This window comes from Pelodiscus sinensis, chromosome 5 (genome assembly GCF_052426305.1).
Source record: "Pelodiscus sinensis isolate ZL-2025 chromosome 5, ASM5242630v1, whole genome shotgun sequence".
Taxonomy (NCBI): Eukaryota; Metazoa; Chordata; order Testudines; family Trionychidae; genus Pelodiscus; species Pelodiscus sinensis.
The window spans coordinates 34,016,499-34,030,775 of NC_143056.1; the positions used below are offsets into that span (position 1 = coordinate 34,016,499).

A 14,277-nucleotide genomic window follows, 5' to 3' on the forward strand; every position below is an offset into this window, starting at 1 on the left:
AAACCATCAATCTCTTTTCAGCTCCCCACAACTACAAGTGAATAGGCTTCTGCATGAGGGCAGGCATCAGACAAGGGTCTCACCACCTGGAAGGAGACCCTCTGTTGTGCTTCCTGCCCCCCAATTCCTCTTGTATCCAAGATGATGCAAAAGATTAGAACAGACAACGTCAGGGTGGTTCCCACCTGGCTAAGGCAACCCTGGTATCCATTTCAGATCACAAAGTCCATCCGGACCCCAATTCCTCTTTCGTCTGCAACGCAATCTGATTATTCTGGGACAGGGAAAGCAAATCTACCTCGACTTCCCAAAACTTCATCTCACAGCCTGGCTCCTTCATGGCTCTCCCACACAGAGCTAGAATATTTAGATCAAGTCCAGCAAGTGTTCATTCACAGAAGGAAACCTTCCACTTGCTTTTCCTATTCCTACAAATAGAAACGGTTTGTTGTATGGTACACATAGAGGCAGATCAACTCATTGACAGCACTTCTCTCTCTCATGCTAAATTACCTTCTTATCCTCAAGCAAGTGGCCTTATTAATTAGCTTGATCAGAGTACATTTGACCGATAGCTACTTCCCACCATAAGATACCGAGTCCCTCAGCATGGGACTTGGTACTGGAAACACTGCTGGTTTCGATGCCACCTCCACTGGTGCCATTGCACCATCCAGCACTGAGCATCAGACCCAGCACCGGTCTAGATACGCTAGCACCAGTGAAAGCTTCACTAACTCATCTCCTACACCAAAGGCACCACACTCCCCACTCTTTGGCACTGTCTGGTCTCTAGTGCAACCTTTAGATTACCCATCTTTATTACCTGCTCTGTCACTACACAGCCATCAGAACAGGGACAAGCAGGGAGCAGATTTTCTTCTCAACGCCTCTTTCCTATTTATGGATGGCCCCCATGGCATCATAGACACCCATTGTAGGTTTGATCCTTGAGGCATATTAAGCCTCAACACTCTGCTCAGTGTCAACTGTGGTATGGACAACCACGACCATTTCTACCTCCCCTTATCCTATACAATGGCCACCATGGGACCCAGGGACATGTTATTGGGGTCAATATTCTGCCCCTTCCATTCTCCCATTTGCTCTGAGCATCCCTCCTTCACAAGCTCAGGATAAGGATGCCCGACATAGGGATAATGCCTTACAGAATTAATCTCCAGAAACTTCTCCATTGTATAATTCCTCCTTGGCTCCAGACAATGCTGCCATAGCAATGACACCCTCACCTTCAGATGACATTAAATAATTTCAGGAATTTAAGAGAGTGGCTGCAAGCCAAGAGATAACTCTCCAAAAGGTATAAGAGAAACAACACAAACTCACCCAGATTCTACAGCCTACTGTACCATCAAAGATCACTTTGCCCGTAGGTGAAGCCATTATGGAAGTATCAGATGATACATGGCAGACTCTGGTGTCCATTACACCAACCAGCAAGTAGGCTGATAGGAAATATTTTGTTCCTGTTAAGCACATGGACTTTTTATTCTTCCATCCTCAGCCCAATTCTCTGGTAGTCAATGCAGTGTTCCACCACACTGAACAGCCTCACTGTTAAGGTCTGAATAATACAAGATACCTATTCGCTACGTCTACACTGGCATGATTTTCCGAAAATGCTTTTAATGGAAAACTTTTCAGTTAAAAGCATTTTCGGAAAAGCGCATCTAGATTGGCAGGATGCTTTTCCACAAAAGCGCTTTTTGCGGAAAAGCGTCTGTGGCCAATCTAGACACGCTTTTCCGCAAAAAAGCCCCGATTGCCATTTTCGCGATCGGGGCTTTTTTGCGGAAAACAGTTCTGTGCTGTCTACACTAGCCCTTTTGAGCAAAAGTATTTCGGAAAAAGACTTTTGCCCGAACGGGAGCAGCATAGTATTTCCAGAAAAGCACTGATGATTTTACATGAGATCGTCAGTGCTTTTCCGGAAATTCAAGCAACCAGTGTAGACAGCTGGCAGGTTTCGGAAAAACTTGCCAGTCTAGACACAGCCATGATGTGTGCATGTCCCAGCCAAGTACTGAAAAATCTCTCATCTGCAGCACCATAATGATCAAAAACCTACAGTGGAGCACACACAAATATATTTTGATCAAATCATTATAATAAGATTTTCCTAGTAAACTGATGGAAGCACATTGCTTGAGACAATTTATAACTAGACTAACCAGAACCCTTGAACATATACTGTAAAGATATAACAGCAAACATGCATTTATAAAGAGATGGATTGCATGTTAATAGGTCTCTTCTGTCTCTAACTTCTATTTACGGTACTCAAGGCACAGCAGAAATGTTTACAGTTGTTGGAAGAGATGAGTATCTAGGGTCTGTTGAAGGAATGTAGGAAAGGAGGGAGGTAGATAAGTGGGGTCTGTTTGAAGTTGTGGAAATGGGTGGGATAACCTTAAATGGGTTTACATAGTTCAGACAAGCCTCTAAACTTTTGGAGGTCATCCAACAATAATTTTTGCTTTGAAAGGGAAAGAACATGCTGTTAGAAGTAAAGAATGTTTGTATGATTCTTATTGTAAAATAAGGATTTGAATTGACTCAATTGATAATTTTAGAATTAGCAAAAACTTATCAAGTTGATCAATGTAAATTGTGACACTTCTGCAATCAAATAAAGCTATTATTTTCACAGTGGTCTTTTTTCTTTATGACAAGGTAAGCAATGTAGCTATTTAACAGTTTTCTGTACCCAGATAACAGATTAGACTATACTCTCTCTAATACAGAATGGGTGACGGACAGCCTTTTCTTATTCACAGTTCTCTATTTCAGACCACCAGTTAGTAGGGCACTGCCACAGCCTGAAAAACTTCAGACAAATAATGTTGGCAAAAAAAAGAGACCAATAGAGGTAAGGAAAATCACAGACTTTTTTTTTTCTATTTTAATGTTCCCTTAGTCCCAATGTTTAGTGTTTTGTCCAAAAAAGTTGATTTGCTTATTAATAAAGTGAATGGTTGTATATGGAAAAGTTAGTATAAAGACGGAAATATTTACTAGCTTATATGTACAAAACAGCAAATTTTTTTTTTTTTTGGGGAGGGGATCCTTTAGGATCTTTTATCTTTCATTTTTCTTTTGATCCTTGGAAGGTCCAATGTCACCCCATCCCACAAACGTGTCTGAGCCACAGCTTTCTTCAGAGTCTGTCAGTTACAGAAACAACACTTTCAGCCTGTGTGGTATGGAGTCCCTCTTGGGTGAGTGTAGGGTTATCAGTATAATATCACACTTGGACAGAACTCTGATATTTCCATGTGGCCATGCCTTGTATTACCAGTAGGTCACTAAAACAGATAAACAAATTATCTTTAATTCTGAGGTTTATTCAGAGGCATGCAGTAAATTTAGCTCTGCCCTTTATTCATGAAATACCCTCCTAGAACTCATCTGTAAATTCACCTGAATTCTTCACTTCAGCCTTCTCCTTTAAAACTTTATTCAAAATTCATCTCTGCTGAAGCTTGTAAGTGATCAGCCAATTAATGATGTCTTTAGGGTTAGGTGGGATTAGACCTCAGTCTTGCAATTATGTCTGGAATTGCAAGATTTGGGGCCTTACTTAGTATTTTTTTCCTCTCTCTCTTTCTCTCTCTCTCTCTCTCACTTCCTGTACATATGAGTACCCCATTCTTTCACCTTTTCATATGTGAACTGTTTGCTTAAATTGTAAGGGCTTTAAATTTGGGAGTGTCTCTTCCTCTGTATCACTGTCAAGCACAGTGGGGTCCTGATCATCAGTAGGCATCTGAATGCTATTGTAATATTAAATCATATTTTCAGAATATTAATAATGTAGATGTTTAATTAATGTTAAAGAATATATTTGGAATATTATGTAATATGTTGGCATGATGCATTAGGAATTTTTAGGCACCATATCTGCATTCCAGTTCCCCTACTCCTCCAAGCTGAGCATCAGGTAGATTATGGAGATATAAAACTAGTGTAGAAAACTAATCATGCTAGTATTCTAGTATTTTGTATATCAAGAATTGTATTCTTTTTGCCAGATGAGGCTGGGTATACTCTGTATTTGTGAAAAATTTGTTTCTATTAAGAGGCACCAAAAAATATAGTTGGAGCCCTATCAAATTCATAATACATTCTGGTCAATTTCAGAGTAATAAGATTTTTAAAATAGTAAGTTTAATTATTTCAGCCTAAAATTTCACAGTACAGTAAAACTCCATTGGTCCAGCATCCAATGCTCCGGCACTCCTGATGGTCCGGCACCATCAGGAACCCAGAAGTACTCCAGCTGCCGGACAATTGGAGCTGCTCTGTGCCTGGCGTCCTCGATTCTGCCGCTGCTGAAGCTGACCAGCAGCTGAATCGTGGAAGCCGGGGGCAGAGCAGCTGGGGTGCTGCTGGTTGGTCCCTTAGCGCTGCCCCTCGGGCTGCGGGACCAACCCGGCAGCACCCCAGCTGCTCTTGGGGACTCCTGGGGAAGAGCAGCTGGAGTGCTGCCGGGTTGGTCCCGTAGCACCGAGGAGCGTCGCTACAGGACCCACCCGGCAGTACCCCAGCTGCTCTGCCCCAGGCATACCCGATTCAGCCGCTGCTGAAACTGACCAGCAGGGGATGAATCAGGGACGCCTGGGGCAGAGCTGGATTATCGGAAGGGGGGGGTTATGAGGGGTCTGGTGTGGCATCCCCCCACCCCATCCCAGACTCCTCATAGCCCCCCCTTCCGATAGTCCAGCATATCTGACAATCCGGCACCCCCTGGGTCCTAAAGGTGCCATATTATCTGAAGTTTACTGTATTATAATTAAATAGGGGTCCTGACCCAAAAAGGAGTTGTTGGGGGTTATAGTACTATTATCCTTACTTCTACACTGCTGCTCATTGTAGCAATGCCTTCAGAGCTGGGCAGCTGCAGAGTGGTAGTTGATGGCTGGGAGCCCAGCTCTGAAAGCATAGCTTTCACAAGCAGCAGTGTAGAAGTAAGTGTGGTATGGTATGGTCACCCTCACTTCTGCACTGCTTCCTGCAACTCTGGACCCTGAATCAGAATCCACTAGTCTCCAGCTGCTCAGTTCTGAAAACAGTGCAGAAGTAAAGGTGCCAATACCATAACCCCCCCTAAAATAACTTTACAACCCCCATGCAACTCCCTTTTAGGTCAGGACCCCCAATTTGAGAAACATTTGGTCTCCCTCATGAAATCAGATCAGTATAAGGTAAAAGCACACAAAATACCAGATTTCACTGGGAGAGACCAGATTTCATGATCCATGATGTGTTTTTCATGGCTATGATTTTGGTAGGGTCTGGGATATAGCACGAAATACTTGTGTAACAGGCAGCATATCAGTCTCAGGTGTTTGGGGGAACCATTAAAAATTCACTTTCCTTTGAATATAGGCAAGTAAACATGTTTAAAAAATAAAGCACTAGGAATGCTTTCTTTATTCATAAAGAAGTTTTAAACTATTTAATAGATTTACATCTGTTTTCTTAGGATCTAGTGTTGGAGCTGGTATTTGGGTATCGAGGCAAAGACTGCAGGAACAATGTGCACTATTTGAATGATGGTGCTGATATAATTTATCATACTGCATCTGTTGGGATTCTGTATAACGTGGCAACAGGTAGGAAAAACTACTTAGGAAAAGCTCTCTGCTCATGTGTACAGGCAACACCCATGTGAAAAGCAGTATATGTAAAATCTTACTGGTGTCTGAAAAAAAATGTAAAATAATTATTTACAGAAGAAAATCTACATAAAACTCTATTATTAGTGCTATGTAGTTAAAAGAGATCTGAGTAAATCCCTTTGGAACAATATTTGGAAAGAGCTGTACTAATCCAGTTATTTCAGTATCAGTTTTCTTAACTCAGTAGTACTCTACTTCCATATACCAGCATCATATGTGTTCAAAAGGTAATTATCTTCACATTTTCAGCTGACAGCAATATACTGTGAAATAATTTGTAATTTAAGAGACATTGCAATTTTTCACTGTGATGCTGTGAGACACATCACATATCCCAGGATCCTGTCAAACCTTCCATGTTATGATTGCCATCTTAGATTCCCTCCTATCAAGTAGAATGAGGTGTGCTGCTACTGTTTGAATTTTCCCAAGTTTTACTTTTCATATACTGTTTTGAATTTGGTTTGTAGTGAAAGAGGAATTGCAAAACTAAAATTAAAGTCTCAAAGTAAAGTTTCTGTTAAAGTTTCTGTTCCACCTGCAGGGACAAGCATGGTGCAAATTTTGACAGTTGCTCATGAGACTAAATGAAACGTTTTTATTTTAACATTTAATATATTTAAAATGTCAGCATTGCTGCATGCAATTTTCTCTTAAATTAATCCAAATGATTAGTTGGAATGTGTATACAATGTTCCCTAAAAACATGTGGCTATATAATAAAATGTACAGTGAAAGCTTCTGTGGGTCCTTTGAATTAATCACATTTACAAAGTAAAGACAGTATAGAAATGCATTGGCTATGATTTTCATTGACTTTTCTTAAAGATGACATGATCAAGTGAATGCATGTGAGTAGCCATATTATTTGGTTATGCACATCTTCCAGAACAAATGCCAATAAAAACCTTTGAATCACACAGCAATTTCATGTTTCCCATCTATGTCACAGAAAAACGGTTTTAGAAATGTTTTATAGAGGTTTTGAAAACATTATTGGAACTATTTTTATGTCTTCATTTTTTAAATCAGTATCTCACCTCAGCCCTTCCATGCATGCACATCAACTATCCTCAGTATTACTCTTAAATGATAGACTTAGAGTTTCAAAGGACTTACTGTTCCCTATCATTATCAGTGTTTTGAAAATACAGGCAATTTACCTAGTGGTTCAAATTTGGGAAACACCACTTTCAGGTTAATAGTGTGCCAGATGCATTACAGTGTCTTAGCAAAATTTGTATCTTATGATATCTTTTACTTAAGAAAAGCTCCACTTCTCTGCAAATGTAGGGCTAATACATCTGCCATCACCAGGGTTGTTCCTTAACAGAGGAGTCTGTGGCCCAGTTTTTCCTGGTTATCAGTGTTGTACCCCTACTTACAGTGGCCTCCATGGAATCCCTGGGATGTTGCTCAGTCCAGAGTGAGATCACTTATTCTTCCAGTAGCCTCTCTTTCTGAACCTCCATTGCTACAGCTGGTCTCCGCTTTCTCTCTCTTTGTTGCCAGATAACTCTGTGATGCTAGGTTCTTCCAGATTCTTCCTCCCCTGTACTTGATAATTTTAAATCATTCAGCTTTGGTAGTCAGGCCCAGTTTTGTTCAAGAGGATACCTATACATTGATGGATATTCTTCAATCCTCAGCTACCTCATATACAGCTTCCTTACACCTATAATAAAGCATATGAATAAATGATACCATGTGCTTACAAATTGATTTTGGTGCTTCTACACAAATACAGTGCCCAACTCTCTTTTCATGAGAGCAGCTAATAAGTTAAGAGACACCAAAGGGCAAGGACTCAAAAAAATTGGACTTGTTTGGGAAAAATGATTCTACTTCATCCTTACAATGCTCATTGCTACTCACTGGGCACTTTGATAAAAGTATAACCTTCTAAATTGGGAAAAAATTATAAAACTATAGGTAAGTTGCCAGAATCCTCCAGGGAACAGTTTAAGAGTTCATTGTAAAAGAACACTAGTGGCAAAAATATCGCTGTGGTCAGTGTTTAGGCATGACTGATACTTCTAGACTTATGCCTGTGCTATACAGTGAGAAGGGTTTCATGTTCCATAGATCTGGTATAGCTCTTGATATCTACATGATTGAGGACCTATCTTTTGATGATCAAATATTGTTTTCAAAGAAAACTGAAAAAAATATTACATTCCTTTGAAGATGAGCACTGATGCATTTGCTGGTGATGTTTACCTCTGCAGTAAAGAGTCATCACTTTCCAGGGCAACAGTATCAGCATCATTATTGTCCTCAGAGGCTCTTTAAGGTTGAATTATCTTATAGAGAGCAGAACTTTTCCAGAAAGGGGCTCAAGTCTTATAGGAAGTCTTCTTATCCAGTTTTAACCAGTCAACCTGTTTTTTCACCAGTTTTGGGCATGCCACTAATTTTACTCTGTCTCTCTCTGAATCTAGCATTCTAGTCAGCAGGCTTCAAGCCATTTCCCCTCCACGTAAGGCTAGGTCATCCTACTTCTACATGTCTTGGGAGTCCATAACAATGGAGACGTGGGACCTGACAAATCTTTGACAACTCCATTCTGTCTGTCACTTATCACCTCATTATCGTCTAGATGTTTTCAAATTGATTCCTTAATTATTTGCTCCATTATCTTTCCAGGTGAAGAAGTTAAACTGACTAGTTAAACTGACCAGTCTGTAATTCCTCAGGTTCTCATTACCCTTTTTATAGATTAACATTATATTTGCCACTTTCCAGTCTTATGGAATCCTGTATTCCATGACTTTTCAAAGATGGTTGCTAATGGTTCGGATATTTTCTCTCTCAGCTCCTTGAGTAGCCTAAGATGCATTTCATCAGGCCTTGGTGACTTGACGATCTCTAACATGTCCAAGTAATTTTTTACTTGTTCTTTAATTATTTTAGACTTGGATGCCACCTCATTTTCACTGGCATTCACTATTTTAGATGTCCAATCACCATCAACCTTCATGATGAAAACTGAAACAAAGTCATTAAACACCTTTGCCATTTCCACATTATCTGTTATTGTTTCTCCCTCTTCATTGAGTAATGGTCCTACCCTGTCCTTGATCTTCCTCTTGCTTCTAATGTATTTGTAGAATGTTTTCTTATTCCCCTTTATATCTCTATATAGTTTGATCTCATTTTATGCTTTGGCCTTTCTCACTTTATTCCCATATAATTGTGATATTTGTTTATATTCATCCTTCATCATTTGACCTAGTTTCCACTTTTTGTAGGACTCTTTTGATGTTTAAATCATTGAAGATCTACCGGCTGAACCAGAGTGGCCTCTTGCCATACTTCCTATCTTATACCTGTAATTAAATCTCTTTGAAAACCTTCCAATTCTCTTGAACTGTTTTTCCTCTGAGATTTGCTTCCCATGGGATCTTATGCACCAACTCCCTGAGTTTGCTAAAAGCCTTATTTTTTTAAAATCCATTGTCTTTATTTTGCTGTTCTTCCTCCTACCATTCCTTAGAATCATGAACTCTATCATTTCAAGATCACTTTCATTCTACCTGCTTTATGGAGTTCAACATGCGAGATTATGCTTTCATTGTCTTCCAGTGTAGATTAAATTGGTCTGTTGCCTAAGTTATCAATCGCTGGACAGGCTTGAATTTCTTGTAATGCTGGGAAGTTTAGAGCAGTATATGTCAGGATTTTCTCTTTGCTTATCAGTCACCAACAGTGACCATAGCCACTGATGCATCTTCAGTTTGTCAGGGAGCACATCCTGGGACTTGGACAATTTAGGGGGTGTGGTCAGAACAGGAAGCTTTTTTTCATATTACCATTTGCAGAGCAGATTCTTACACAGGAGCTCATTTAAGATGACTACGCTGTTTTTAAAATATATTTTGACAAAGGGCACAGAAAATATATAAGAACACACGTTCCTTTATAAGGTAGATTTTCCATGTCACTTTATCTTTTGGTGCACTGTTGGTTTGTGTTTTCAACAAAGGTGTTATTTACTGATGTATATATTGTAAAACCTTTGTTATGTTTGTGGTAAGTATTTTAATATAAAACATGGAATATTTTCAAAAGTATTAAAGTGAGAGATACTACAATTATTTACTTTTCAGCTATGGGGCAGGGAAGCAAGTAGACCCATATCAATAGCCAATGTAACAGCAATGAAGTCTGTGCATTTACACAAGGGACAAATTTGATCCATCATCACAATATACCTAATGAGAAAGCTGAGGGAAAAAGGTTAAGAGACTTGTCCAGTATAATTGAGGAGTACTGTATATATCAAATCCAGATGTAGAATTTAGTGATTGGTGGCTTGAAGTTCTGTAAATAGAACATTATGTCATTATAATGGCATTCTCTATTAAATATTAGATTTTTTCAAATTAATCATTGCCATGTATGTATAACGGTTTTAACATTCTATTATTTATGTTATACTTTTATTTTAGGTTCTCAGTCTTTTTACCAGGAACATAATGATGATATTCTGTGCCTCACTGTAAATCAGCACCCCAAGTTTACCAACCTTGTGGCAACTGGCCAAGTAGGTATGTTTGTATTTTTTTAAATGAAATTAACATATAAGCATGAAGTTAGGGTCATTTGAATTCATTAATAAAACACAAAGATTATTTGATTCTTCTTTGAGGAGTGTCCCTGTGGATGCTCCACCTTAGGTGTTTGAGCACCGCTGTGCTTCAGGTCAAATAATGATGATAGAAGTGCTCTTGGTAGGTTGAGTATGCGGTGCAGCTGGCATGCACCATTTGGAGTGGCTATGCCACATGAGCAGCCAACTGACCCTTCGGTTCCTTCTCTGACACTGTTGAGCTGGGTTGGAACCCAGTAGTCTCCCTCGCAGTTTCTGGGGAAAAGAAGTTAGATTTAGTAGTTAGCCTTAAAATGTCTATAATTTACTTGTTAGTTAATTGTTATAGTTATTCTCATTTTTTAATTACAAAATCTTGTTCCTGCTTCTGTGGTTTGTCTGTTTCTTGGACATGCCTGATTCCCTAGGCTTCAAACATTGTCTGACCTGCAGGCTTTCAATCCCTATGTCGGACGGACACATCCAGTGTGTCCATTGCTTGGGTGAGATACATTTGACCAACAATGCCCCCACGGCAAGAAACTCACTGCAAGGACCAGAAGAGATAGAGAGCTTAGGCTTAAGTTGTTGCTCTAGAAAATCACTCCATCTAGCCTCTGATCCAGAGCACATGACATCGCCAAGGCAACTTTCTCCAATAGCAGAGTCAGAGAAGGCAGCTCCCTCAGGGTCGAGATCCACAGACTTTGCTCTGGCAACATCTTCAAAAAAACAATCTTAATCTTCGTTTTGTGGTGATTCCCTGGCAAAAAGAAATTGGCATCAAAAGCAACAGGCCATGAGGATCTGTGTACATCCGGCACTGAGATCTGAGAAGCAGAAGTGAAAGACTCTGCAGGGGTCAGCTCTAAGTCAGCTTCCCAAGTGAAACCTATGTTGGCCCCCTCGGCACTGATAGAGCTCCACTCCACTTAGGTGCCGAGTGCCACCATGCCACCACCTGCTTCACCTACTCTGCATACCAAGCAGTCAGCACTGCTGTTGCAGGCAATCTTACCAGCATTTCTCTTGACACCCAGAGTGGCACTGAAACTCCATAGTCTCCTACAGACAACCACCTAACCTCAAGATGATTCTTACCAACCACCACAGGACATACCACACTAATACCAACCCTGGTACCTTCCCTTGCAACAAACCCCGTTGCCAGCTTTGTCCACATATTCATTCTGCTGATACCATTATTGGACCTAACCAAGTGAGTTATAAGATCAAGAACACATATTCCTGCTCATCCAGAAATATAATCTATGCTATCATGTGCCGAAAGTGTCCGTCTGCTATGTACATTGGACAAACATCTCAGACACTTCGCCAAAGGATTAATGCCCACAAAACAGATATCAGACAAGATCACAAAGAGAAAACAGTTTCTTGCCATTTTAACCAGAAAGGACACTCTCTCAATGACTTAACCATCTGCATTCTGCTACAAAGACCTTTTACATCTGCACTTGAAAGGGAATCCTCTGAACTGTCATTCATGTTAAAATTCGACACTTTCCAAAAAGGACTCAACAAACATTTGAACTATCTCACCCATTACCAAGATAGTTTCCCCAATTATCACCTCTAATACCATTAACTCACAAACATCCCACTCTCCCTACCTCTAATATCATCAATTCACAGACACTTACCTTCCTTCCTCCCCCCCCCCCCCCTGCATCTCCCTCCTGTTCTGCAATGTGATTTGTCCTTTTCATATTTGTTCATTTTTTTTAATTGTATCCTTTGGTATATATGGTTGTGACTACTTTCTTCCACTATTTGATCTGAGGAAGTGGGTCTGGCCCACGAAAGCTCATCATCTAATAAACCATCTTGTTAGTCTTTAAAGTGCTACATTGTCCTGCATTTTGCTCCTGCTACCACAGTCCTTTACTACAAATGTGGACATAGAATCATAGAATCATAGAATAATAGGACTGGAAGGGACCTCGAGAGGTCATCAAGTCCAGCCCCCCGCCCTCAAGGCAGGATCAAGCTCCGTCTACACCATCCCTGACAGATGTCTATCTAACCTGTTCTTAAATATCTCCAGAGAGGGAGATTCCACCACCTCCCTTGGCAATTTATTCCAATATTTGACCACCCTGACAGTTAGGAATTTTTTCCTAATGTCCAATCTAAACCTCCCCTGCTGCACTTTAAGCCCATTACTCCTTGTCCTGTCCTCAGAAACCAAGAGGAACAAATTTTCGCCTTCCTCCTTGTGACACCCTTTTAGATATTTGAAAACCGCTATCATGTCCCCCCTTTATCTTCTTTTTTCCAAACTAAACAAGCCCAGTTCATGAAGCCTGGCTTCATAGGTCATGTTCTCTAAACCTTTAATCATTCTTGTCGCTCTTCTCTGTACCCTTTCCAATTTCTCCACATCTTTCTTGAAATGTGGCGCCATCATAGTTACTTCAATGGCTGGAAAACTGCTGTTCGTCACTGATGGCACACCAAAGACCTCTCAGTTCAGCCTGTCTATCACACCAAGAAGGTCAGTGCTCCTGCTGTTCAGTGATGAGGAGGAAGATACCTCTCTGGGTCTATACACCCCCTGCCACTCATCACCCAGACCAATTCAGCAATCACTCCAGTGGCAACCTCCTCAGTGGCTACCCCCACCTATGCCAGTGCCTTCTAATTGGCCAGAATTGAACCCATGGGCCATATATAGGGTTCCACATTCTCAGCCTCTTCCACATCCAGCTCCATGAAACAGATCACAGAACTCCCCAGCCCAGTTGGTTTACCCATCTGTTGTTGATTCAGAGGAAGATCCAGAAGTGCTGGAAGAGAAAGCAATCATTGACTCACCAGCACTAGCACACACATTCTCTTCTTCTCCGGATGACATCCTCATGCCCCCTCAGCCCAGACCTTAGGGAATGATTTCAAATCTTTTTAAGAGCTGTACAAAAGGGTGGCTGACTCCTTAGAAATTTATCTGGAACATTTACCAGAGACGCGACACAAACTTATCAATATCCTTCATGCCTTGCTTGCTGCAAGCTTGCCCTGCCAATGAACCCAGCTCTAATGGACCTGGCCAAGCTTATATGGCAGACTCCTGTCACCATTCCTCCCTCATGCAAATGATCAGACAAAAAGTATTACATTGCACCATAGGGAATGTAAGAACATAAGAACGGCCGTACTGGGTCAGACCAAAGGTCCATTTAGCCCAGTATCCTGTCTACTGACAGTGGCCAACACCAGGTGCCCCAGAGAGGGTGGACCGAAGACAATGATCAAGTGATTTGTCTCCTGCCATCCCTTTCCAGCCTCTGACAGACAGAGGCCAACGACACCATTTTATCCCCTGGCTAATAGCCTTTTATGGACCTAACCTCCATGAAATTATCTAGCTTCTCTTTAAACTCTATTATAATCCTAGCCTTCACAGCCTCCTCTGGCAAGGAGTTCCACAGGTTGACTACACGCTATGTGAAGAAGAACTTTCTTTTATTAGTTTTAAACCTGCTCCCCATTAATTTCATTTGGTGTCCTCTAGTTCTTCTATTTAGGGAACTAATAAATAACTTTTCTTTATCGGCCCTCTCCACAGCACTCATGATTGTATATACCTCTATCATATCCCCCCTCAGTTTCCTCTTTTCTAAACTGAAAAGTCCCAGTCGCTTTAACCTCTCCTCATATGGGACCCGTTCCAAACTCCTAATTATTTTAGTTGCGCTTTTCTGAACCCTTTCCAAGGCCAAAATATCTTTTTTGAGGTGAGCAGACTTTCTATCCACTCATCCCATGCCAAACTCTAGTAGTGGATACAGTGAATTAGAGAAGCAAGCAGAACACAGCATGTACTACTCCCTATGATAGGCATTGGAAGTGGCTAGATTTAGCCTTCAAAAGTGTAGAAAGAGTAGAAAAGCATTCCTTCAATTTAGGATAGTGAATTATGCTGCCTTACTAGTGAAATACACTCACAGTGTTTTTACACAAATG

General features: G+C 40.7%; 1 protein-coding gene across 2 annotated transcripts in view; it reads left to right on the forward strand.

The window, feature by feature from the left end:
- EML5 (EMAP like 5) overlaps positions 1 to 14,277 on the forward strand; it is a 332,722-nt gene that overhangs the window by 268,669 nt on the left and 49,776 nt on the right. The window contains exons 28-31 of one of the 2 annotated variants that reach the window (XM_089778388.1): positions 2,812 to 2,890; positions 3,132 to 3,239; positions 5,507 to 5,636; positions 10,154 to 10,252. In XM_089778388.1, coding sequence (XP_089634514.1) covers positions 2,812 to 2,890; positions 3,132 to 3,239; positions 5,507 to 5,636; positions 10,154 to 10,252 — 416 coding nt within the window. The remainder of the gene's footprint in view (positions 1 to 2,811; positions 2,891 to 3,131; positions 3,240 to 5,506; positions 5,637 to 10,153; positions 10,253 to 14,277) is intronic. The other variant, XM_075926740.2, reaches the window with a different exon arrangement.